The sequence below is a fragment of the Cebus imitator genome, unplaced genomic scaffold (assembly GCF_001604975.1).
Source record: "Cebus imitator isolate Cc_AM_T3 unplaced genomic scaffold, Cebus_imitator-1.0 Scaffold18, whole genome shotgun sequence".
NCBI lineage: Eukaryota > Metazoa > Chordata > Mammalia > Primates > Cebidae > Cebus > Cebus imitator.
This window is the reverse complement of record NW_016107333.1, coordinates 11,544,277-11,568,503: the sequence shown is the minus strand read 5'-3', so window position 1 is coordinate 11,568,503 and position 24,227 is coordinate 11,544,277. Positions and strand designations below refer to the sequence as shown.

The window sequence follows — 24,227 nt, the reverse complement described above, 5'->3', positions numbered from 1 at the left end:
GCAGGAGTTGCAATCCTAGTCTCTGGTAAAATGGACTTTAAACCAACAAAGATCAGAAAAGACAAAGAGGGGCATTATATAATGGTAAAAGGATCGATGCAAAAAAAGATCTAACTATCCTAAATATATAGGCACCTAATGCAGGAGCATCCAGATACATAAAGCAAATTCTTAACAACCTACAAAGAGACTTAGACTCCCACACAATAATAGTAGGAGACTTTAACACTCCACTGACAATGTTGGACAGATCAATGAGACAGAAAGTTAACAAGGATATCCAGGACTTGAATGCAGATTTGGACCAAGCAGACCTAATAAACATTTATAGTACACTCCACCCCAAATCCACAGAATACACATGATTCTCAGCACCACATTGCACTTACTCTAATATTGACTACATAATTAGAAGTAAATCACTCCTCAGCAAATGCAAAAGAACGGAAATCATAACAGTCTCTCAGACCATAGCACAATCAAATTGAACTCAGGATAAAGAAAAGCACTCAAAACCGCACAATCACATGGAAACTGAACAACTTGCTCCAGAATGATGAATGGATAAACAATGAAATGAAGGCAGAAATAAAAATGTTCTTCGAAACCAATGAAAATGAAGACACAATGTACCAGATCCTATGGCACACATTTAAAGCAGTCTGTAGAGGGAAATTTATAGCAATAAATGCCCACATGAGAAACAAGGAAAGATCTAAAATCACCCTATCATCAAAATTGAAAGAGGAACAAGATAAAAAAAACTCAAAAGTTAGCAGAAAACAAGAAATAACTAAGATCAGAGCAGAACTGAAGGAGATAGAGACACAAAAAACCCTTCAAAAAATCAATAAATCCAGGATCTGGTTTTTTGAAAAGATCAACAAAATAGACCGCTAGCTAGACTAATAAAAAAGAAAAGAGAGAAGAATTGAATAGATGCACTAAAAAACAATAAAGAGGAGATCACCGATTCCTCGGAAATACAAACTACCATCAGAGATTACTACAAACACCTCTATGCAGATAAACCAGTAAATCTGGAAGAAATGGATAAATTCCTGGACACTTGCACACTCCCAAGACTAAGCCAAGAAGAAGTTGAAACCCTGAATAGTCCAATAACAAGGTCTGAAGTTGAGACAGTAATTAATAGCCTACCAACCAAAAAAAGTCCAGGTCCAGGTGGGTTCGCAGCCAAATTCTACCAGACATACAAAGAGGAGCTGGTACCATTCCTGTTGAAACTATTCCAAACAATATAAAAAGAGGGCATCCTCTCTAACTCTTTCTATGAGACCAACATCATCCTGATACCAAAATCTGGCAGAGACACAACTAAAAAAGAAAACTACAGGCCAATATCCATGAGGAACACTGATGCAAAAATCTTCAATAAAATACTGGCAAACCAAATCCAACAACACATCAAAAAGCTTATCCATCACAATCAAGTGGGCTTCATCCCCGGGATGCAAGGCTAGTTCAACATATGCAAATCTATAAACATAATACACCATACAAACAGAACCAAAGACAACCACATGATTATCTCAATAGATGCAGAGAAGGCCTTCGACAAAATTCAACAGCCTTTTATGCTAAAAACTCTCCATGGATGGAACGTATCTAGGTATCAATGGAACGTATCTCAAAACAATAAAAGCTATTTATGACAAACCCACAGCCAATTTCATACTGAATGGGCAAAAACTAGAAGCATTCCCTTTAAAAACTGGCAGTAGACAAGGATGCCCTCTCTTACCACTCCTATTCAATATAATATTGGAAGTTCTAGCCAGAGCAATTAGGCAAGAGAAAGAAATAAAGGGCATTCAGTTAGGAAAAGAAGACGTGAAATTGTCTCTATTTGCAGACAACATGATCGTATATTTAGAAGACCCCATTGTCTCAGCCCAAAACCTCCTTATGCTGATAAGCAACTTGAGCAAAGGCTCAAGATACATAATCAATGTGCAGAAATCACCAATTTCAGACATTCCTATACACCAATAACAGACAAACAGAGAGCCAAATCATGAGCGAACTCCCATTTACAACCGCTACAAAGAGAATAAAATGCCTAGAAATACAACTAGCAAAGGATGTAAAAGATCTCTTCAAGGAGAACTACAAACCACTGCTCAACGAAATAAGAGAGGACACAAACAGATGGAAAAACATTCCATGCTCATGGTTAGGAAGAATCAATATTGTGAAAATGGCCATACTGCACAAAGTAATTTATAGATTCAATACTATCCCCATCAAGCTACCATTGACCTTCACAGAACTGGAAAAAAACACTTTAACCTTCATTTGAAACCAAAAAAGAGCCTGCAAAGCCAAGACAATCCTAAGCAAAAAGAACAAAGCTGGAAGCATCACACTACCTGACTTCAAACTATACTACAAGGCTACAGTAATCAAAACAGCATGGTACTGGTACCAAAACAGAGATATAGACCAATGGAACAGAACAGAGGCCTCAGAAGCAATGCCACACATCTACAACCATCTGATCTTTGACAAACTGGACAAAAACAAGCAATGAAGAAAGGATTCCCTGTTTAATAAATGGTGTTGGGAAAACCGGCTAGCCACGTGTAGAAAGCAGAAACTGGACCCCTTCCTTATACCTTATACAAAAATTAACTCCAGATGGATTAAAGATTTAAACATAAGACCTAACACCATAAAAAACCCTAGAAGAAAACCTAGGCAACACCATTCAGGACATAGGCATAGGCAAGGACTTCATGACTAAAATACCAAAAGCAATGGCAACAAAAGCCAAAATAGATAAATGGGATCTAATTAAACTCCAGAGCTTCTGTACAGCAAAAGAAACAATCATTAGAGTGAGTCAGCAACCAACAGAATGGGGAAAAATTTCTGCAATCTACCCATCTGACAAAGAGCTAATATCCAGAATCTACAAAGAACTAAAACAGATTTACAAGAAAAAACAAATAAACCCATTCAAAAGTGGGCAAAGGACATGAACAGACATTTTTCAAAAGAAGACATATATGAGACCAACAAACATATGAAAAAATGCTCATCATCACTGGTCATTAGAGAAATGCAAATTAAAACTACATTGAGATACCATCTCACGCCAGTTAGAATGACAATCATTAAAAAATCTGGAGACAACAGATGCTGGAGAGGATGTGGAGAAATAAGAACACTTTTACACTGTTGGTGGGAGTGTAAATTGGTTCAACCATGTGGAAGACAGCGTGGAGATTCCTCAAGGACCTAGAAATAGAAATTCCATTTGACCCAGCAATCCCATTACTGGGCATATATCCAAAGGATTATAAATTGTTCTATTATAAAGACACATGCACATGTATGTTCACTGAGGTGCTGTTTACAATAGCAAAGACCTGGAACCCACCCAAATGCCCACCAATGATAGACTGGACAGGGAACATGTGGCACATATACACCATGGAATACTATGCAGCCATAAAAAATAAGTTTGTGTCCTTTGTACAGACATGGATGAATCTATAAACCATCATTCTCAGCAAACTGACACAAGAACAGAAAACCAAACACCGCATGTTTTCACTCATCAGTGGGTGATGAACAATGAGAACACTCAGGCATAGGGAAGGGAACAACCCTCACAGGGCGAGGTGGTGGGGTGGAGGGGAGGGGAGGGGAGAGACAGAGAAGGGGGGCAGGGAGGATGGGGAGGGATAGCACTAGGAAAAATGCCTGATGTAGGAGACAGTGGAGGAGGGCAGAGGGAGGCGCAGGGATGGAGACAGCAGACCACCATGGCATGTACCTATGCAACAATCCTGCAGGATACAGGATGTACATATGTACCCCAGAGTCCAAATACAATTAAAAAAGAAAGAAAGAAAGAAAAAGGAAGGAAGGGAGGGAGGGAGGGAGGGAGGGAGGGAGGGAGGGAGGGAGGAAGGAAGGAAGGAAGGAAGGAAGGAAGGAAGGAAGGAAGGAAGGGAGGGAGGGAGGGGAAGGAAACACCTAAAACCCCTACCCGGCCGGGTGAGGTGGCTCACGCCTATAATTCCAGCACTTTGGGTGGCCAAGGTGGGCGGATCACTTGAGGCCCGGAGTTCAAGACCAGCCAGGTGTGGTGGCATGTGTCTGTAATCCCAGCTACTTGGGAGGCTAAGGCAGGAGAATCACTTGAACCCAGGGTGGGGGTGTTGGTGGTAGAGGTTGCAGTGAGCCAAGATCACACCATTGTACTCCTGGCTGGGTGACAGAATGATACTCTGTCTCAAAAACAAAATAATAAAATAAAAAGCCCTATCCACGACCAACAGATGATGTCCAGGGTCTAGGAAGACTGTGACCCCATAGTACAGCCCATGAGGAACTGGGGCAGGGACCTGCACACTAGAGGATAAAGTGCTTGTTGTAACCATGCTGCGGGTGCCTGCCCCCCAGATACCTGATCTTGCAAGACTGTCATTAAAAGTCTCTTTTCCACTGTTCTCTGTGTCTCTAAGTCCCTTCTTTGGGTTTGGATAGGTGAGTTTGTTTCTCACCATCTAGACTCTAGATGTGAAGAACTTTGATCATATTACCAACGGAGATGGTGGTATGCAATTTTATAAATAAAAATATGTTATTGTCAGTTTTTTTCTCCCAGGGGAAATCTGATTTGCATCTTTTTAATTAAAAGAAAAAAAACCTGTTATTAAGCCAGGCGCCATGGCTCAGGCTCATAATCCCGGCACTTTGGGAGGCTGAGGTGGGTGGATCGCTTGAGCTCAGGAGTTCGAGACCAGCCTGGAAACATGGAGAAATGTTGTCTCTGCTAAAAATACAAAAATTATCAGGGTGTGGTTGGCATGTGTCTGTAGTCCCAGCTACCTGGGCGGCTGAGAGGGTGAGGTAGGAAGATGGCTTAAGCCCAGGAGGCAGAGGTTGCTGTAAGCCGAGATCACGCCGCTGCACTCCAGCTTGGGCGACAGAGCAAGACCTTCTCAAAAAAATTTTTTACAAACCCTGTTATTAAACAGATTTAATATTTTCCTTTAAAAAAATCATCGTACCATTGATAGCATCATAGAATTAAGGTAACATCAACGAAAGTCAGGATTCTTCTAGCCGTAAGCAACAGAAAACCCACTTCAAACTGGTTTCAGTGAAAAAGGCATTTGATTGTCTTTTGTACCTGAAAAGCCTAAGGGTAAGCAGTTGGCTTCTTGCACAGCTGGACTTGAGGGATTAAGCTACGAGGCCCTGGTCTGTCTCTCCACCCTCAGCTCCGCTTTCTCTGCAATGTCTCCATTCTCAGTGGGAGCAGGATGGCTGCCAGTTAACTCCAGCCTCAAATACCCTTAGGTTAGAAGCTTCCAGACTTCTCCACAATCGAAACCAGTTTTATGCCTGATGCCATTGGCTGGAATTGGGTCACATGCCCCAACCTGATCACCACCCCTCTGAGGTTTGGAGAATGGAATGCCCAGATCAGCAAGCCTCTCTTCCCCTTTTGGAGCCAGATGAAGAGTCAACTCCATCCACTGCACATGGCTGAGGTGGAGGAGAGGAGGCTTCCCCAGAGGAAAATTGAGGACAGCTACCATAAGAAGGGGAAGTAGATAGGTGACCCCCAACAGCCATCCTTGGAAGGAAATTATATAAATGTATATTAATTTGTACTAATAATTGGAGGTTTAGAAAGATGACTTCTGAATCACCCAACTGCCAGCCCAGGTGACCCGAGAGGAAAAGCATTATTTGTTAGATCATCTGGCAGAACGGGAGAGCCCATGGTGTTTCCCGGTGTGGTACGGTTGGGAAGCCAGAGGCTAACAAGTAGAGTGACTTGCCCAGGGCCACACAGCCACCCACAGGCACGGGTGAAACTAGAACACAAAACTCAGGTATCTGGTTCCCCCTCCAGTGCTCCCAGTTGGCCTTGTGAGGGCCAAAAGGGGCTCCAGGAGGGATCCTCCAACTGGTTCCTCACCCCTGGGGGAGCAGCTCCAGCAGCCTCTCCTAGCTGCCATGGTGGAGCATTTTCAACAAGTCCCTTCCACTCCCCTGCCTCTGCTGCCCTGGGATCTCTATCTGTCTCAGGTGAAAGGAGGGGCAGGTCAGTCTTACCCGGGAGTCCTGAGTCCCACAGGCCTTCAGTCTTTACGGCACCAATCTGAGGCCTTAATCTTACACAAAATGCAGTAAGCAGAGCCCTATGCAAGAGCCTCTATCCTCTCCAACTCTTTCTGAAGCCACCACCACCAGGCCACGCTGGGTCTTCCTGGGCTCCAAATCTCCACCCCACTGGATCCTAAGAAACCCACACTGCTCCCACAGCTTGTGTTCAGAACTAGCACCGCTCTGGCGTGAACCCACCAGCCAGGCTGCCTGGGGGACTTCTCCATGGGAATGCTTGGGTGCAGCAAGCTGATTGAGCTGGGGAGGGAAGCCTGTCTTGAAGCAGTGTTTGCATAAAAGCACATTATTTTCTGCAGATAGTGTTTATTTAGATAAAGGGGTTATTACGATAGAGATTAAGAGGGGCTTAAAAAAAAAAAAAAGGTGGCCGGGCTCGATGGCTCACACCTGTAATCCCAGCACTTTGGGAGGCCGAGGCAGGTGGATCACGAGGTCAAGAGATCGAGACCATCCTGGCCAACATGGTGAAACCCCATCTCTTAAAAAAATATAAGGGCTTAAGCACCCCCGAAGCCCACCCCTTGATGCCACCATTGTTATCACTAATTTAAATGAGAGGAACAACACCTTAACCCAATGTCAGCACCAATGGTGAAAATCCAGACCCCTCAGTGGGAAAAACAGACTAGGGTGTGGGCGGGACACACGGACAAGGTCTTCTCGGCATGTTAGCAATTTAAACAAGGATGATACTGATGACATAGAAAGCCGGCAATGATAAGTGAAAAGGGAAAATTATGGGAAAGTATGTATAACATGTATATAATCATATATGTATGTACACATGTATAAAGTTATAGTAGTTAAGAGCATAGGATCTGGAGCCAATTCTGCCTGAGTTCAAATCTTTCACCTCTTACTTACCTTGAGCATTTCATTTAAACTCTCTGCGCTCCAATTTCTTTATCTGTAAAATGAGGCTAACCCATCTAAAGTGTGTAACACAGGTCCGGACATACAGTAAGTACTCAAAAATGTTAGCTGCTAATCTTGTTAGTCTCTTGCACAGGAAACTTGCACTCCCAGCCTTGGTGGTGACCAGGCCTGAGCCTCCCCACCCTGGGCTCAGGAACCTCAACACCCTGCCACTGTCGGCTGCCCATTGTTTCTGCCTTCCTGTTCTGCCCTGCTCAGGAACACGGCTGGAGCAGCTCCAGCCAGCAGGAAAGCATCCCTGTTCTGGCACCCAGCCCCACTCCACCTTCAAAGTACTCAGCCAAGCCCCTCATGCCCCTTGTTGGGAGCACTGAACTACGAGTGTTCAGACTGAATCCTACCTGTGTTTTCTCAATGGAAAAATGAGAAAATGAAGGAATCCACTTGACAGGGCCACCTGAAGGTTAAGTAAGATCACACATGCAACCCTGAGAATGACTGTCCTCACTTACTGTCTCGCTCAAGACCAGCTTTCAAACGCTACTTCCAGCCAGGATGCAGGGGGACCAGTTCCACCTGTAGTGTCTGGGGCTTAGATTTCCCAGATCATGCTGCCTTTCCCTATCTGACACCCAGATTTCCCCCAGAAAGACAAAATAGACCCTTCACTGAGATTAGAAGTAGCTAGTCAACCTAGGTGAGCATGCCATTTGGGAGATTGTTCAAACTGAGCCCTGGAGGAGTCAAGCGACTCAGAGTACCCCAGCCAGCCACTGGCACAGGTGCGGTAAGGAGCCAAAGCCAACAGAGGGTGAAAGAGCTGGGCAATGTTTCCAGGCTGGCAGCCAGGAGAGACCAGGATTTGGGGTTGCTGGATCCTGGCTCTGCTACTGAATTGCTATGTGACCGTTCTGTGCCCGTTTTCCTTCTCTAATGGCTGTAGGACGGCAGATGTGGCTCCTCACCTTGCCTGTGCCATGGGCTGGCTGCATTACTGAGTCATTTGACCCCTCCAGGGTCAGTTTGTCTAACATCCAAATTGGCATGCTCACCTAGATTAATGAGCTAGCCCCTGATCTCAGGGGAGTTTCTTTCTTGTCGTTCTGCTGCCTTCTTTTCTCTGCTCAGAAGTGGAGCTGTGTCAACAGATCAGGGCTGGCTATTTGAGGCTTTTGGAAGAGTAAATCCAAGTCATAGCTTCATGTGTTTCTGCACTGGGCAGGACCAAGGCTAGGCTTTTAAAAAATTTCAATAGTTTTTGGGGTACAGGTGGGTTTTGGTTACATGTATAAGTTCTTTAGTGGTGAGTTCTGAGATTTTGGTACACCCATCAACTAAGCTGTGTACCCTGTACCCAATATGCAGCATCTAATGCCTCTAATTCCTCAACCCCTCCTGCCCTCCCCTGTGAGTCCTCAAAGTCCATTACATTCTTCATCTTCTTTTTTTTTTTTTGATAGGGAGTCTTGCTCTGTCACCCAGGCTGGAGTGCAGTGGTGCGATCTTGGTTCACTATAACTGTTGCCTCCCCGGTTCAAGCAATTCCCTGCCTCAGCCTCCCAAGTAGCTGAGATTACAGGTTCCCACCACCACGCCTGGCTAATTTTTTTGTATTTTTAGTAGAGATGAGGTTTCACCATCTTGGCCAGGCTGGTCTTGGGCTCTTGACCTTGAGATCCACCCGCCTCAGCTTCCCAAAGTGCTGGGAATACAGGCATAGGCAACCGCATCCAGCCTCATTATATTATTCTTACGCCTTTGCATCCTCATAACTTAGCTGCCACTTAGAGAACATCACAAGGTCGAGTTCGAGACCAGCCTGGCCAGCATAGTGCAACCACATCTCTACTAAAAATACAAAAGTTAGCTAGGCATGGTGGTGCACACCTGTAGTCCTAGCTACTCGGGAGGCTGAGGCAGGAGAATAGAATGAACCCGGCAAGCGGAGTTTGCAGTGAGCTGAGATCGTGCCACTGCATTCCATTCTGGGCAACAGTGAGACTTCTTCCAAAAACAAAAAAAAATATGATATTTGGTTTTCCATTCCTGAGTTACTTCACTCAGAATAATGGCCTCCAGCTCCACCCAAGTTGCTGCAGAGGCCATTATTCTGTTCCGTTTTATGGCTGAGTAGTATTCTATGGTGTATATATCCCACATTTTCTGTATCCATCCATTGGTTGATGGGCCATTTATGTTGTTCCCATATTTTTGCAATTGCCAGTTGTGCTGCTATAAACATGCGTGTGCATGTATCTTTTCCACACATGACTTCTTTTCCTTTGGGTAGGTACCCAGTAATGGGATTGCTGGGTTGAATGGTAGTTCTACTTTTAGTTCTTTAAGGAATCTCCATACTGTTTTCCATAGTGGTTGTACTGATTTACATTCCCACCAAGGCTGGGCTTTTGATCTGCTTTCTCACCACCCTCACCCAAGGGAAGCTGAGAGGACCTCTGTGTCCACAGGTTGCTTTGACATGACAGGTGACACAAAGCAGCATGCTGAGTGCCTACTGTACAGTCGCGAATGTCCTGTCAACAGAGGGCGTTTACTGAAGATCTGAGGGTGGAGGAGGAGCTGCATCACAGGAAGGCAACAGCTTCAGAATCTAACCCTATTCTCAGAGTACTCTCCTACTTGCCTTCAACCCTCCCAGGGTACTTTCCCTGGGGGTCACTATACTGTTCCAGCCTCCATCCATCATGCTGCCTTCCTTCTCCTGTCCCCTCTTTTTGCACCCCCATCTTGTGCATTGCCACAGGAAGCCCCAAATCTTCTGTTTGAATGGGGGCAGCCATCACGGGCTCAGTTGCCCCCATCTCCATTAACTCCCCCAAAACCGTCGCAAATAAAGTCACCCGCCAAAAATCTTAGGACTATATTATGCTTTTGTGAGCACACAGTCTTACAATATGCCCCCTCCAAACTGACTGCCTCTCCAAAGCCCCTCTTTGCCAAGCTTCTGCTCTCAAATTTGACCACCCAAATCCGGCATAGGCCTCAGCTGGGCAGTCTTCTGCTGAAAAGTACGCCTTCCATAGAAGGCTGCTGGGAGTAGAAAGGTGTTTTCCCACTGTTACTCATCCACTTCGTCTTCACTAAAATTCTGCAGGTTAGGAAATACTGCCCCAATTTTACAGAAGTGGAAACTAATGCTCCTTGCTAGGACTGTGTGTTAGTCCACTCAGCATGCTGTAACAACTACTTTAAACTGGGTAATTTATTAACAGAAATTTACTACTACTCACAATTCTGGAGGTTGGGAAGTCCTCCAGATCAAGATCAAGGTGCTCTCTGCTTCAGAGGTTACATTTTCTCACTGTATCCTCAGGTAAAGGGGCAAACAAGCTCCCTCAAACCTCTTGTATAAGAGCCCTAATCTCTGCTCTAATGACATAATCACCTCCCAAAAGAACCCACCTCTTAGTACTATCACATTGGAGATTCAGTTTCAACATAGCAATTCTACCTACAGTGGCAGGTTGGACTGACAGCCTCAGACCCAGGCTCCAGAATGTCAGATGTCTTTCCATCTCTTAGCTCCTCACTTCCAGGTAGGTCCTAGCAGGGCTCAGTGCAGCCTCCCAGGTCACATCTCCTACCCCTGCCCCAACACAGGTGATCACAGCTGGCTGGCATGCTGGAACAGAGGCCTGAGGTTATCATAAATGTCATCCTCCTTTATTTCCTACTCTCTGCCTTCCAGGCATGTGGTGGGATGGCAGTTCTCTGCTCCCTTGTGATTGGGAGGTGGGGTAACCTGGCCCACAAGGTGTGAGAAGTGACATTTGTCATTTGGCTGGAGCACTCAATTGCCAGACAGAGACCTCATTCCCTCTGCCGTGGCTTCTGACAGCCTTTGAGATGGCAGCTGCTCCAGCACCCCTGGTCCTGGAGTAAGGAGACATGGGGACCCTGCCAGCCCTGTGTGGATAGTAGTGTGCATGAGAAAGACACCTTCTATTAGGAGCCACTAAGATTTCAGGGTTGTTTGTTGCTGCAGCATGACCTGGCCTACCTTAACTTATACATATCTCCAAAGAGCAAAACCAGACAGAGCTCAGAAACAGCATGAAGAATGTTGTCTCTGGAGACCAAATGCTCAAAGTGGACATCTTTGGTGTTCAGGCCTCAGCAGGGACTGGAAGTGGCATAGAGTTGGCCCTTTGTGGGACCTTAGTACGCCTAGAGGAAACCTCAGAGAAAATCCATCCAAACTTGGAGACTGAGACCCAGAGAGGGCAGGGGCTGGATAGCATGCTGTAACAGAGGCTGGCACAGAACCTGCTAACAATAGACTCCCTCCATTTCCCAGACTCCATGCAGCTCTACGTGGCCATGTGATCAAATTTTTGCCACCTAAGGGCTTCTTTGTGGGTTTCTTAAAGAGGAATCTGTGACTCAGCTGCACCAGGGTAGGAGACTACTAGACGTTCACAGCCAAGGCCTGGCCTTACCACTCTCAAGATGTGTTGCTTTGGGCAAGGTGCTTTACTCCGAAGCTGGGGACTAAGGTGAACAGATGAGATCAGTATATACCCAGTGCCCAGCAGAGCGCCCACTGTGCAGGAACTCAATAAATGGTACTCTTCCCATTATTCTCATTCAGCAATAGAAACAAAGATGCGGTGACATAAGTCAGGGTCTTACTGCACCACCCAGATCCCATGCAGAGGGCTGGAGCGCAGAGAAGCTCCTCTGCCCAGCTTCCATTCTCTCTTCTTCGAAGAGCATATCCATTTTCACTTCAATCAGATGGCTGTTTCTGTATTATGCAGCCATAAGAAAGTAGGAAACTAACATTTACTAAATGCCAGCTGTGTCCTAGGCTTAGTCCTCATTTAGTCTTGGGGATAAGTCTGTAAAGAAGGTAGGTGTGGAAACTACAGCTCAGAGAGGTTTAGTAATGTGTGCAACATCACAGAGCTGGGACTCAGATCTGATGCCCAAGCCCGACCCATCTTTTAAATAAGGGTCAGCCATTTAAGTTTCTAACTGTAATTGACTTTTCTAGGAGGGGCATTTATTCATTCAATCAATATTTACTGAGGCCAGGTGTGGTGGCTCATGCCTGTGCTCCCAGTACTTTGGGAGGCAAAGGTGGGCAGAGCCCTTGAGCTCAGGAGTTCAAAACAAGCCTGGGCAACATGGCAAAACCCCATCTCTACAGAAAATACAAAAGTTAGCCAGCCGTAGTGGCATGCACCTGTGGTCCCAGCTACTTGGGAGGCTGAGACAGGAGCATCACTTGAGCCTGGCAGACAGAGCAAGATCCTATTAAAAAAAAAAAAAATGTAGAGAGCCTGCTGTGTTCTGGATATAGTACTTAGGCCCTAGGGATAAGACAAGCCCCTGCCATCATGGAGCACCCATTCCAGATGGCATAGGGACTTCACCTCATGAGCCAACTCTAGGTGACAGTAGCTGCCTGCAGCATTATACGAGGATCCGGAGAGGCCTCTGGGCTCATCAGGAAGGACGTAGTGGTTGATTACTCAGGCGGCCACGGGTGCAACTAGGAAGTTTCTGAGTGTGTGCTGTATATTGGCCACCCAAAAGTTTTAGACTTACTCATACAAATGTAAACAAAACAGACATATATTCTGATCAGAGCACAGGTTACGCTCCTTATTTTGAAAAGATTAACTAGCTGGGCATCGTGGCTCACACCTGTAATCCCAGCACTTTGGGAAGCTGAGGCAGGTGGATCGCTTGAGCCCAGGAGTTTGAGACCAGTCTGGGTAACATGGTGAAACCCTGTCTCTACAGAAAATAAAAAAAAAATAGCCAGGTGTGGCGGTGTGCACCTGTGGTCTCAGCTACTAGGGAGGCTGAGGTAGGAGGATCCCTTGAGCCCGGGAGGTGGAAGCTACATTGAGCCATGATTGCACTATAGCACTACAGTCTCGGCAACAGAGCGAAATGCTATCTCAAAAGAAGAGTAACCACTGTAGAGCTAATAACTTGGACCTGCCCTCAAAGAACTTAGGGTCTAACTAGTAGCCTAAGGTACACACGAATATAAGATGATTATTATTAAAGAATGGAACAGGATAGTCTGATCCAGAGTCAGAGGGGAAAGGCCACGTGGATGGGGATGATCCAGGAGGCTTCCTGGAGAAGCTCAGTGTGGATTTGGTGAGGTGGGTGGGTGGGGGCAGAAGGGGTTCCAGGGGCAGCAGCAGCACAGGCAAAAGTATGGGGTCAGGGCAAGTGGGAAGTGGGTGTGCGGTGGGGCAACAATGGTGGGGCTCCCAGTCCAGCTGAGGGAGAGGTGCAGGGGGAATGTTGAGGAGGTAGTAAAGGGAGTGGGCTGTGGAGGTCTCCATGTCAGCCCTGGGAGTTTAGTCCAGACCCTGAAGCAGGAGGGGGACACTGAAGCATTCGAGCAGGGGCATGCCCAATGGAAAGGATTCCAAGGTGGCTGGAAGTCAGTGAGGGGTGGCAACTAGAAAACCAGGGAAGAGAAAGAGAGTCCCTGTATGTATTCAATAGATGGGAGTTAGGGGACCTGGGCTCCATGCTGACATGCTGGGACCACAGGCAAGTCCCTCGCCCAGAAGGGCTTGCTTCCTCCTCTCTCTTCTCTAAAGGCCCTTTCAGGTAACGACTGAATGAAGTGAGGTGGGGAAGGAGTCGCTTGGTTCAATTAGGGTCTCTATTTTCCACTTTGGTTTGGCCTTGGAGACCTGACCTAAAGTGGGTCCATCACCCACATTACCTCAGCTTCAGGCCCACGTGACTTACAATGAGGTATGCCCCACACTTCAGCTTTTGGAAACAGCATGTCCCATAGAAGGGAAGGCATGGCCTTGGGCCACTTTCCAGCTAACCTGAGAAAGAAACTTTGCCCCTGTACCTCAGTTTCCCCACCTGTAGGAATGGTGTGAGTCACACTTACTCTGCAGGGAAGGTATGAGGAGCCACTGAGATAATGCCTTTAAAATACCAGAGGCAGTATCCCTGTGCTCTCTGGGAGTGGCAAATGTCTTTCTTGTTATTGTTCCTATTGCGTGTTTCCTGTGTGAGACTCTGGGCTGTAAGTTCTTCATAGGTAGGCACAAGATCTGACATCCAAGGCTAGTGCAACTCTGCCAGGTGGGTCATGGGGACTGTGGCGTGGGCCTGTGTGGCCTGGCGGGCAGCCCAGATACTGACACACCCTGAGTGTGTACACTGTCACTCCTCATGGGACTGCCCAGCACGTGGGTTCCCGTCCCTCTCCAGGCACCCAATGGGACAGGCACCCTTGTCCAACCAAACCTACCAGGATCTTACTAAATTCTTCCTCCTTTTCTGTTTAAATTTATGTGATTGTTTTTGGAATAAGTAGTACATTTAATCTTTTCAAAATTTAAGACACCAAAAAATGTGCCATAAAAAAAATCTCCACTTCAGCACACAGTTCTTCAGTTCTGCTCCCAGGAGACAACCAATCTAAATGCCCCTTAAAATAATTAAACTTAATCACTTCCCCCTTACAAAAATCATGACTTTTTGAAAAAAACAAACAAAAAAGAAAAACATCACCTTGGAACACACAAAAGTACAAACTAAAAACCTCAACGCCACCATCCAGAGACACTCGGCATTTTAGCGTATGTCCTCCTAGACTGCTTTCAACGCACGTCCACTTTACAAAAAGGGAAAGCAAAATGCAAGAAGAGATTCACAATATTGATTTTTCAGTATCTCACTAGAATCTCAGAACTATTTCCTCACAGCTTCTTCCTTAAATGACTTTAATAGCTTTGTGATCTTCCACAGATAATGATTTACTAAGCAGAGGCATTTGGGATTTCTACATTTTCCTTATTAGAAGCAGCAATGACGGATGGGCCCTGAGACTTCACTGTAACAAATTCCAAGAAGAAATGCTGGGACACAGCATCTGGCCACTTTCTAATAGCCTGGCCTAGATCCCTAGATACCTATCACAAACCACCCTTCCCCTTCCCCTGTGGCCTTCCCCGATCCACAGGACTAGGCGTCCAACCCAAATTTAGAGCTATTTAAGAAAAGGCCAAGAAGTCTTGGTTCATAACCCTCTCAACAGCAGCTGTGAGGGCCTTAATCCCACCTCCAAATCTAGACTAAGGCCAAAGGCCTCCTCTGGGCTGGCGACCTGCCTTGTTTACCCAGTCACAGGCCTGACCTGTGCCCAACCCAGTCCAAGGTGAGTCAGCTGAACAGGGGACGGGCGCCACCCTTCCCAGAGCACGAAGCCAGCTGAGACAGGGCTACCTTCCAGGAAGGGAAACAGATTCAGCAGCAGCTGGAGAAGGACGTGGAGGAGCACCTAGCCTGCAGGTAAGCGCTGGGGGTCCTGACCTGATCCTGGCTAGGACTGGGATGAGTGAGACCTGCTCTCACCCTGTCTCCTTCCCTCCCTGCCCCTTCCCTTCTGGGACTTCCCAGGCAGCTTCCTTTCAAAGTGCTTCACTCTAGGAGTCAAGTGTGAAGTGGGGTTTCTTCTTCTGATCCCAGCCCTGGGCCAGGTTTGATTGAGGACTGAGTGATTTTCTTTACCCAGACATCATGAGGCCTCCAGTGCCTTCTGACTGCCCATGACTGTGCTCAAGGAGGTGAGACCCACACTTTGCTCCTTGAAAGGCCAATTCCAGCTGAAACCAGAAGCTGTAGGCAGGCAAAAAGCCCGTTTCCCCTAAGGAATCCATAGCCTAGGCCTCCTTCTCTGGCTTGAAGCTGTTTCTATCAAGCAACCCTCCTGCTACAGCACTGAAACATCCACTGGGGAGCTACACCAGGGACTTCACCTTTCTAAAAACTGGCTTCTTCATCTGGAGACTGAAAAGAGCCCACAAAGTCGGGAGAATGGGATGACATGCTAGACACAAGGAGCCAGTGCATGCCCTCCTCAGCAGGGCCTCAGAAAATGGGGCAGGAAATGAGCCTATTATGGGCTGGGCGGGCACTGGACAGGTGGCTTCACATACAGTGGACCAAGCTCATGAAATTCCACCACCATCACTTCCCACCTGGACTCCTGCTCCCACTCCTGCCCTGCAGCCTATCCTCCAAACATCAGCCAGAGGAAGCCTGTTAAAATAACCGCTGGAACTTGGCACTCTGCTGCTCAAATCCCCCAGTGGCTCCCACCTCACTACAGTAAATGCCAGTGTCCTCATCATGGCCTCCAGGCCCTCCAGGATCTGGCCTCTCTTACTTCTCCAGCCTCCTTCCCACTACTCCTCCTTACTCCCTCTCTGAACAGCTTCTCACTGGTGAGATGCTCTCTAAACACAACACCAACTCCCACCTGAGAGCCTCTGCAATGCCCATGCCCTCAGTCGAAAAGGCTCTTCCCCACCCCTTTAGGCCTTTCCTCAAATGTCACCCCAGCCCGCCAGCAAGGCTTCTGACCCTCCTGACACAACCCTCCATTCTGCTCTTTTCTCTCCATTGCCTCCTACCATCTAACACAGCACATAAAGTCACAGAACCTATTTATCCAGCTCCTCCCCTAAAAAAGCACATTTGGGGACCAATTCTTCTTTCCTTCACTGCTGACACCTAGAACAGTACTCAGACTTAGTAGGTGCTCCGTAAGTAAGTGTTGAAACAATGAATAAACAGCTAACTTTTACTGAATGCCTATTCTGTGCCAGGTACTGTGCTAAATGCTTTCCATATACAACTTATCTCTTTTTAAAAATCTTTCAATCTCCAGATAATTGTGATGCAAGTATTATTATCCAGATTATAAAGGAAGAAATGGCATTCAAAAGGGACTTGCCTATGCTGTGCTCTCACAAGTCAGAAGTGGTCAGTCTGAACTCTGCTCCCCCCTCCACCCCGAGGGTGGGTTCAGGTGTGTCTGCTTGAGGATGTCACAGCTTTTCTCCAGCAGGCAGTGCAGCCCTGAGAGGAGGAGCAGGGGTACATGCTGGTGGCCTAGCAACAGCTTCTTCCATTCCGACTCACGGTATCCCTGGGCTAATTTGGCCTTCCAGGAGCTATTCCTCTGACACTCTAACCCACGCTTCCCTCCCCCGCGCTGTCTTGTAAAGGATGGATGAGCTGTCCACAGGAACGAGTGGGAGTCCCATTGCTTCAGCTCTTTGGAACAAAGTGTTCCAAAGGAGTGTTCTCACTCTAAGTTCAAAGATGGGGGCTGAAGTCCCCTTGTCAGCCCTGCTGATCTCCAAAGCCCAACTATTGGTTTGTTGTGGGTGTTATTGCTTATAACATCAAAAAGTACAGAAGCTCAGGGATGGAAATCTGGAAAGTGCTGTGGGAGAGGAAAATTCCTCTGGGAGAGAGGAGTTAGGTGGGTTCTTTTCCTTTCAGAGGAGTTAATTACTTGCGGGAAGCTGTCAGCACAGAACTGAGCAAACTTCCATTGTCAGATTATAGGAGCCAGGCAGCCTTTCAACCTAACTCATTATGGTCGTATTTTCGCTCCCTTTCTAGGCCCACGTAATTATTCGGAGGATTTTCTGCTTAGTGATTGCAAACATAGACAAACATGGGGAGAAAGTCTGTATATTTAGGATATCAAGCTTTCTTTTTTCTCTGTGCTTGCTTTTCCACTCCTTGCAGAAATAGTAACAGGACGCCTGTTGTGTGCCAGGCACTGTGCACCGCACTGGGGGTTAACAAATGAGTGACATTTCCTGACCAGTGAGGGAGATGAGCAAACAAACACAGCACAGTGGAAATCCAACCCAGGAAATGCAGAAGGCCTTGCTCACAATAGGTGATTAATAAACATTTGTGGAATGAATGATGAAGGGGCCAATATAAGAAATGCTGTATTCTACAGAAGGGAGGCTTGCCAATCTCCATGGGTACATGTGGTTGTGGGGGAAAGCTTTGAATTGGAGGAAGAAGAGTTCACAAGGAAAACGGAGAAGGCATGAATGACATTTAAGACAGAGGGAACAGCACCTGCAAACGCATAGAGGCATGAACTAGCAGGTTGAGTTTTAGGACTCAACATAAAGTAGTCTGGAATAAATGAACTTCATGATGATTGTGGCAAAGCGTGAGTTGGTGAGATTACAAACATTACCAGAAGTCAGGTCACAGAAATTTCAGGGCAAGAACTACATATGGCTTCAGAAGGCAAAAGGGAGGAGCTGAGGATAACTCCTTGATTTCTGGCACAGCCCTGGGGGGTGGATTTAGTGGGACTGCTGTGGAGGCGCAGCAGCTGCTGGGGAGAATTACGAGTCCAGTTTGGATAACCTGCAGGAGGTAAACGGGATCCAGAAAGCAACTAGACTCTCAGGCCCGGGCCTCCCTGTCCCTGGAACAGCACTCTCTTCCCACCCACTTGAATATCCATCCTACATGGCCCAGTCAGAATCTTCTTCCTCCCTCCAGGAGACCTTCCAGATTGCCCTAGCCTTTTTCCTATACGCCAGACCCAACTGTCTGAGTCCCTCATGACTGGCTTTTGGTCTGATTTTGCTGTGGGAATTGATTTGCCTGGCCAAGCCAAGAACTCTTCCCTAGGTAGCAGAGGCCCAATCAGTCACTGGTAGGTGGGACAGGAGGTAAATCTGCGTAGGACAGGGCGGGGCCTTTTTAGCTTAGCACTGGGTCAGAAGTCACTGCCAGACAAGAAACGGGTGAGAGAGTGGGAGGAAGGGTGAAGTCACAATTGGTAGGAAATACCTTGGGACCTGACGCCTCCGAAACCAAAGAGCGCGCAAGAGCAGCGTGGAGCTCACGGGTCGACCCGGTTCTCCTCTTTTCCCACGGCTGCCTTAGTACAGAATCTTATAAGTCCTCCTCCTTCGGAAGCTAAAACGGTGTTCAGAGGCCAGGGGAGTTTAAAGCTTGATTTCACCCTCGCAGCCTCCAATCTAGTAAAGAGGGGCCGCAGAGCCCGACCGAGCCTTCCTATCCCTTACTCTGCTGCTTTACCTGATCTATTTTTGTGGATGCCGGCGCCAGCTACGGGTGCCCAGAGAAAGCATGAGACCGGGTGGACTCTAGTAACCCACCAGACCAACAACCCACGCGACATGGAGGCCGCCATTTTCCACTCCGCAGCCGCCAGGGATCGTGGGAGTCACCCCTAGCCGCGCCGGAGTCTGGGTGGGCGAGACACATGCGCTCTAGACGCTGCTGCGTCACTTGGCGGGGTTTCTGCGCAGGCGCCTTAGCCCTTAGCAACCGCCGTAACCTGTAGCAACCGGGAGATGTCGCTTCTGGCTGGTTTGGGGCGACGGCGGGGGTTGTAGTCATTTCGAGATCATGGAACGATGTGACAAATGGGAAACTGAGGCCAGGGTGGAGGCAGGCCCTAGGGACCGTTGCGTTGGCCCTCTCTTCTGGACTCGCGCAGTGGATGGAGTTTGTGCCTCGTGGCTCCTATTTCCCAAAGCAGGAAATTGAGGCCAAGGGAAGGGGCAGGTTTGTCCCGAGGCTGTAGCCTAGGTGATGGTTCCCCCGAGTAAAAAAATCAGTATGATGCCCTGTCTTTATAAAGGAGAAGTCAGGGAAATGAAAGCAATTTCTAATAACAGAATATGCATTTCACTTTGTAAAAGCTGAGGCTGGCTTACACCCGATCATGCTTATACCTAACTTAGGACTCAGCTTAGATTTACTGTAAGAGAATATTCAGCTGGATTTTGCCAACAGTTTATATCTGACATGTTGAATCAAAGGCTAAATATATTTGTGTAGAAGCGTGGAGCCACTCTGACAGCTACACATGCGCACAGACGTGGGCATGCTATTCCAGTGACTCACCCGTGGTGAGCAGGGTGGGCAGTGATTTTCTAGAATGGTGAGCAAAGTGTAACTCCCCACAAGTAACCTAGTGTATGCATTTCCAGACAATCTCATGTGTATTAAAACTAGGGGAAAATTCACTATGATTGTATATACAACCAATTATAACAGATTTTTGGCCTTCTTGAAGGTTTGATCTGAAAGTTGAGTGGGACAGGACCATTTGTTGTGACTGTAATGGACTGTCCCATCCATTACAGGAGTTTCATATCCTGCCACCCTCCCCCCCCCCCGGGATATGACTGTTCCCTCAGTCTTGTGACACCCAAAATACCCACACAAATTTCCAATCTGTTCCTTGGAAAACCACTGATTTATTCAATCAAACAATTTCTGCTAGCATACATGTTCTGGGCAGTGTCTTGGTGGGAAAAGATCGAGTGTGAACAGGGCAAAGCTCCTGCTCTTATGAGTGAAGTCACATCACCCCAGCACAGGCCCCTCAGTCTCCTGTGCTGCCAGCAGGCATGCGTTTATCATGTGTACCTGTCACATGTGGGTTCAGTGGGATGAACAGGACACACATTGACCCCTCAGAACTGCAGTCAGGATAATTAGTGAGTTCAGGCGGGAGACTGAAGTTCAGCCCAGCACTGTTCCGGGGCAGTGACCGTGCTGCCTGGGAGCCAGGGGAGGCCTGTCCCACAGGAACTGAGAGTGACCAAGAGGGGCTCCATTGGCGTAGACTGCCTCAGTGAAGCCTGGGGGTGTGACAGAGCCAGTGGTTAGTGGGTAAAGGAAGGAACCCAGAAAGGCAGACTGCTTCCCCACATTTTGTCAGGAAGGAACTAAAACATGTCTTGAGAGGTCATCATTCCTTTCACTTTCTCTGGGCACCTTGCTTAGAGGCCCTGCTGATTCTCCCCGGGACAATGAGAAGGTGTTTAGTAAATGAATGTTTGTGGTGCCTCTCCATCCCCCATTCCCGCCTCCCTCTGAGCAGTGCTCTGTTGAGTGTCTATGTTCTGCTACAGTTTGTGTGAGAGTCTTTATAAATTTCCTACTGGTCTTATTTCACTGTGGCCAAGATTAAAAGTTGACAGTAAGGCTGGAGATGGGTGGAATACAGTAGAGCTCCGATATAGAGAGGGAATTCGGGGCAGAGTTCCGGGAGAGATTCTAAAGACCCTGATGCCTTTCTGTTTGAATATTAACTTCCAACCCGCTTGTCTGTGCCTCCTCTCATGGGGGTGCGAGCTGCGTCCTCATCCCTCCCTAACCTCTGTGCTCTGCAGGGTGTTCCGATAAGTAGCCATGTCGTCCCTGTACCCATCCCTGGAGGACCTAAAAGTGGACCAAGCCATTCAGGTAAGTCACTAGGCCCTATTGGCCTGGACTCCCTGAAGGGGACCTTGGGGATTACCCTGGAAGGTGCTGGGTATTGGGGCCACTTGGAAATTCCTGTAGGCCTTAGGGCATGTAGGTCTCCACTGCAGGGCCTGCTGGGCAGAGAAGTCATCCAGGGGGCAATGCCAGTGGTGTTACAGCGAGAATGGATGAGACCACACAGCTGCACACATGCCTCTCTCATGCCTGCTCTGGCCCGCCCAGTCCCAGCTCTCCCTCTGTCCAGGATGGGCAGGCCCCATGCTCTGAGGCAGGCTTTCAGAGGAAACAAGACTCTGCGTGTGGGGATTGGCCTGCTCAGCCCCCAGAGCCCCCTTGTCCCTCTATCCCAGCACTCTGTGGTTCCAGTGGGTTTTGAGAATTTGGAACTTCTCAGCTGAGAATTTGATTGGGAGATGGGCCTTGATGTTCTTCCTTCTGCAGACAGTAAATGAGTTGTGGTATATCGTGGGTCACAGTCCTCAGAACTTCCTCCCAGGAAAAGACACATCTGCAGAGGCCACGTTTATGTGATCTTGAGACCTGAGGGTTGGTGGACACTCCCCCCCACACCCCAGGCCCACTCACATACCTGATGCCCAGACCCTGGCCTTGTGGAGCTCCAGGCTCTGGGGTTCCTGGGGTCCTGGCCACAGCTGACCAGTGCTCCCTGCCCCTCCCTAGGCCCAGGCCAGAGCCTCACCCAAGATGCCAGCCCTGCCAGTCCAGGCGGCAGCCATTTCCCCAACACCAGGTAAGTGAGCTGCGTTGGGGGGCTCCTGGGTGCCCAGTCTGTTCAGGGAAGAGGTCATCAGGGAAGCTTGGCAATGCCAAAGGTATGGGAGGCTCCTAGGCTATGACTCAACATGGTGGAGGAGAGGACCAGGCTTCCAGTTGCTACCCACATCTTACTGCCTGGGTGACCTGGGCTGAGTCACTTCACCTCCCAGAGCCTGTGCCCATGCTGCTCCCTCTCTCCTCGACGGCCTGGTGAACTCCTGTTTATCCTTCCAAGCCCAACTCAGAGTTAGGGAAGCTGGTCTTCTCTGATACCTCCAGCAAGGCTGCCTTGAGAACGTGGTATCATTTGTGGGGGCCTCTGTCTAAATAAACAATTGGAGTCACCTCGATTTAGCATGTCAGCACTATTCTGGTGACCCAATCTCATATGACCCCAGGAATGAAATATCACACTTGCCAGACTTCCTTGCTGGAACTGTGGCTGGCCTAGGGTGGGGGCAGATGGGGGAGAAGTGGATGGCAGATAGCGCCCCAAAGAGAGAAGGGGCCAGAACCCCACTTGCCTTATTTAGCTCAGGCTGCCATAACAAAATACCGTAGACTGGATGGCTTTAACAGCAGAAATGTATATTCCCACAGCTCTGGAGGCTGGAAGTCCAAGATCAAGGTTCTGGCCAAATCGGTTTCTAGTGAGGGCTCCCTTCCCAGCTTGTAGATTGCCGCCTTCTGGCTGAGTCCTTACATGGCCTTTCCTCAGTGCACTTGCTTAGGGGTGGGGGTGGGGTGAGAGAGAGAGAGAGAGAAAGAGAGAGAGAGAGAACACAAGAGAGAGAGAGAGCACACAAGAGAGAGAGAGAGCATGAGAGCACCTGCCCCCTCTGTCGTCTCTTCTTATAAGGACACAACTCCTTACAAGAAGGGATTAGGGCTCTGCCAGTCCTGGTGGGAACCATTCACTGAGGGGTGCAGGGATTTCCAGGTGCCAAACAAAGTCAGTGGAGTTGAATAGCAAAGTGGTGCATGAGGACTCGGTATCCCACCCTGCACCTGGGCCCTTCGAGGAGCATTCACCAGCGAGTGTTCCTGGGATAACCTGCACTCTTGGAAAGAAACACCATTCCCAGGCCCCATTTCTTAATAAAAATGAGCAGCCACAGGGGAGCCAGGCGGGTATGGGGAAGCACATGCCCTTGAATGCCACATTTCTTCTTTCTTCCTTCCCCATTAGTTTTGTACCCAAACTTAGCAGAACTGGAAAATTATATGGGTCTTTCCCTCTCCAGCCAAGAAGTCCAGCAGAGCCTGCTTCAGATTCTAGAGGATGACAGTGTACGTATTTGGCTTCTGCCTGCTGTGGGTGCAGAACGTCCCAATCCTCCCTCTTTCCTGGTCTTGCCACTTCAGCAGACCTTCTTTCTCTCTGCTCAGACCTCCTCTCTCCCCAGCACTCTGTGGCTGTTTCTTGATGGCACTGTTAATTTTGAGGCTTCATGAAAAGCACTGCGGGCTTTCACAGTTTCAGATCTTCCCACAAGCCTTGGGGCTGGGGAACCAAGGCTTGCCCTTTGACCTTGGGCCTGAGCTGGATGAGAAGGGAGGCCCTTAAACCCAGCATGAACCTGGGGGCATCAAAAACAGGGCTGCCTGCATGGATAAACAGAGCCAAGAGAGCAGGAGCTTGCCACCCAGCTCTGGTCCCCTTTTTCTCCCAGAAGCCGTGGAAAGAAGGAATCCCCTTGAGCCTGCTTTCCACGGCTTCTGGGAGAAAAAAGACACCATATCAGAAATATTCGCTATGAAAACGTATTCACCTGCAGAACCAGTCCCCACCTAAGCACCTTGCCAGTTAGCTCTAGCATCCCTGAGTCCCACCTGTCAGTCTTTCCTGCCAGGCTCATCCGGAGCCAATGAAACAGAAAGTACGAACTGCAAGGCTTGCTAAGGCTGGGGAGTTTCATGAAGTTGTTGGAAGTGATGATGGAGAACTGTCACAGACGCGTACAAAGCCACTGCCAAAGCGAGAATCTGACAGGAGAAAATCGACAAGGATGAGGCTCTGTGGGACCCTGAGAAGAACTGGTGGCACCCTGGGGTGTTTCTCCACGATGGCCCCCTTCATGGTCATGCTGTGAAAGGCACACACGAAGCAAAGAAGGTCCTGCTAGGCAGCCCCCACTGTCACCATCCTTTGTTCCAATAATTAGGACATAAATGCATTCAACCTTTAACCTTAATTTTGATACAAATATAAGATGATAAATATATTTTTATAATTTTAAATTGTTTATGGCTTTTAACTTTTTTTTTTTTTTTTTTTTTTTTTTTTTTTTTTT

General features: G+C 47.9%; 1 protein-coding gene and 1 long non-coding RNA gene across 4 annotated transcripts in view; one reads left to right on the top strand and one right to left on the bottom strand.

The window, feature by feature from the left end:
• LOC108293901 overlaps positions 1–19,175 on the bottom strand; it is a 75,993-nt gene extending 56,818 nt beyond the window's left edge. The window contains exon 1 of one of the 2 annotated variants that reach the window (XR_001820838.2): positions 18,952–19,175. This is a non-coding gene — a long non-coding RNA (uncharacterized LOC108293901). The other variant, XR_005197775.1, reaches the window with a different exon arrangement.
• The window catches only part of SDCBP2 (syndecan binding protein 2), a 14,354-nt gene continuing 5,355 nt past the window's right edge, over positions 15,229–24,227 (top strand). Inside the window, exons 1-4 of one of the 2 annotated variants that reach the window (XM_017515514.2) lie at positions 15,229–15,366; positions 21,063–21,135; positions 21,838–21,907; positions 23,123–23,223. In XM_017515514.2, the coding sequence (XP_017371003.1) occupies positions 21,082–21,135; positions 21,838–21,907; positions 23,123–23,223 (225 nt within the window). In that variant the 5' untranslated portion in view covers positions 15,229–15,366; positions 21,063–21,081. Of the gene's footprint in view, positions 15,367–18,686; positions 18,758–21,062; positions 21,136–21,837; positions 21,908–23,122; positions 23,224–24,227 lie in introns of those variants that run through there. The other variant, XM_037733641.1, reaches the window with a different exon arrangement.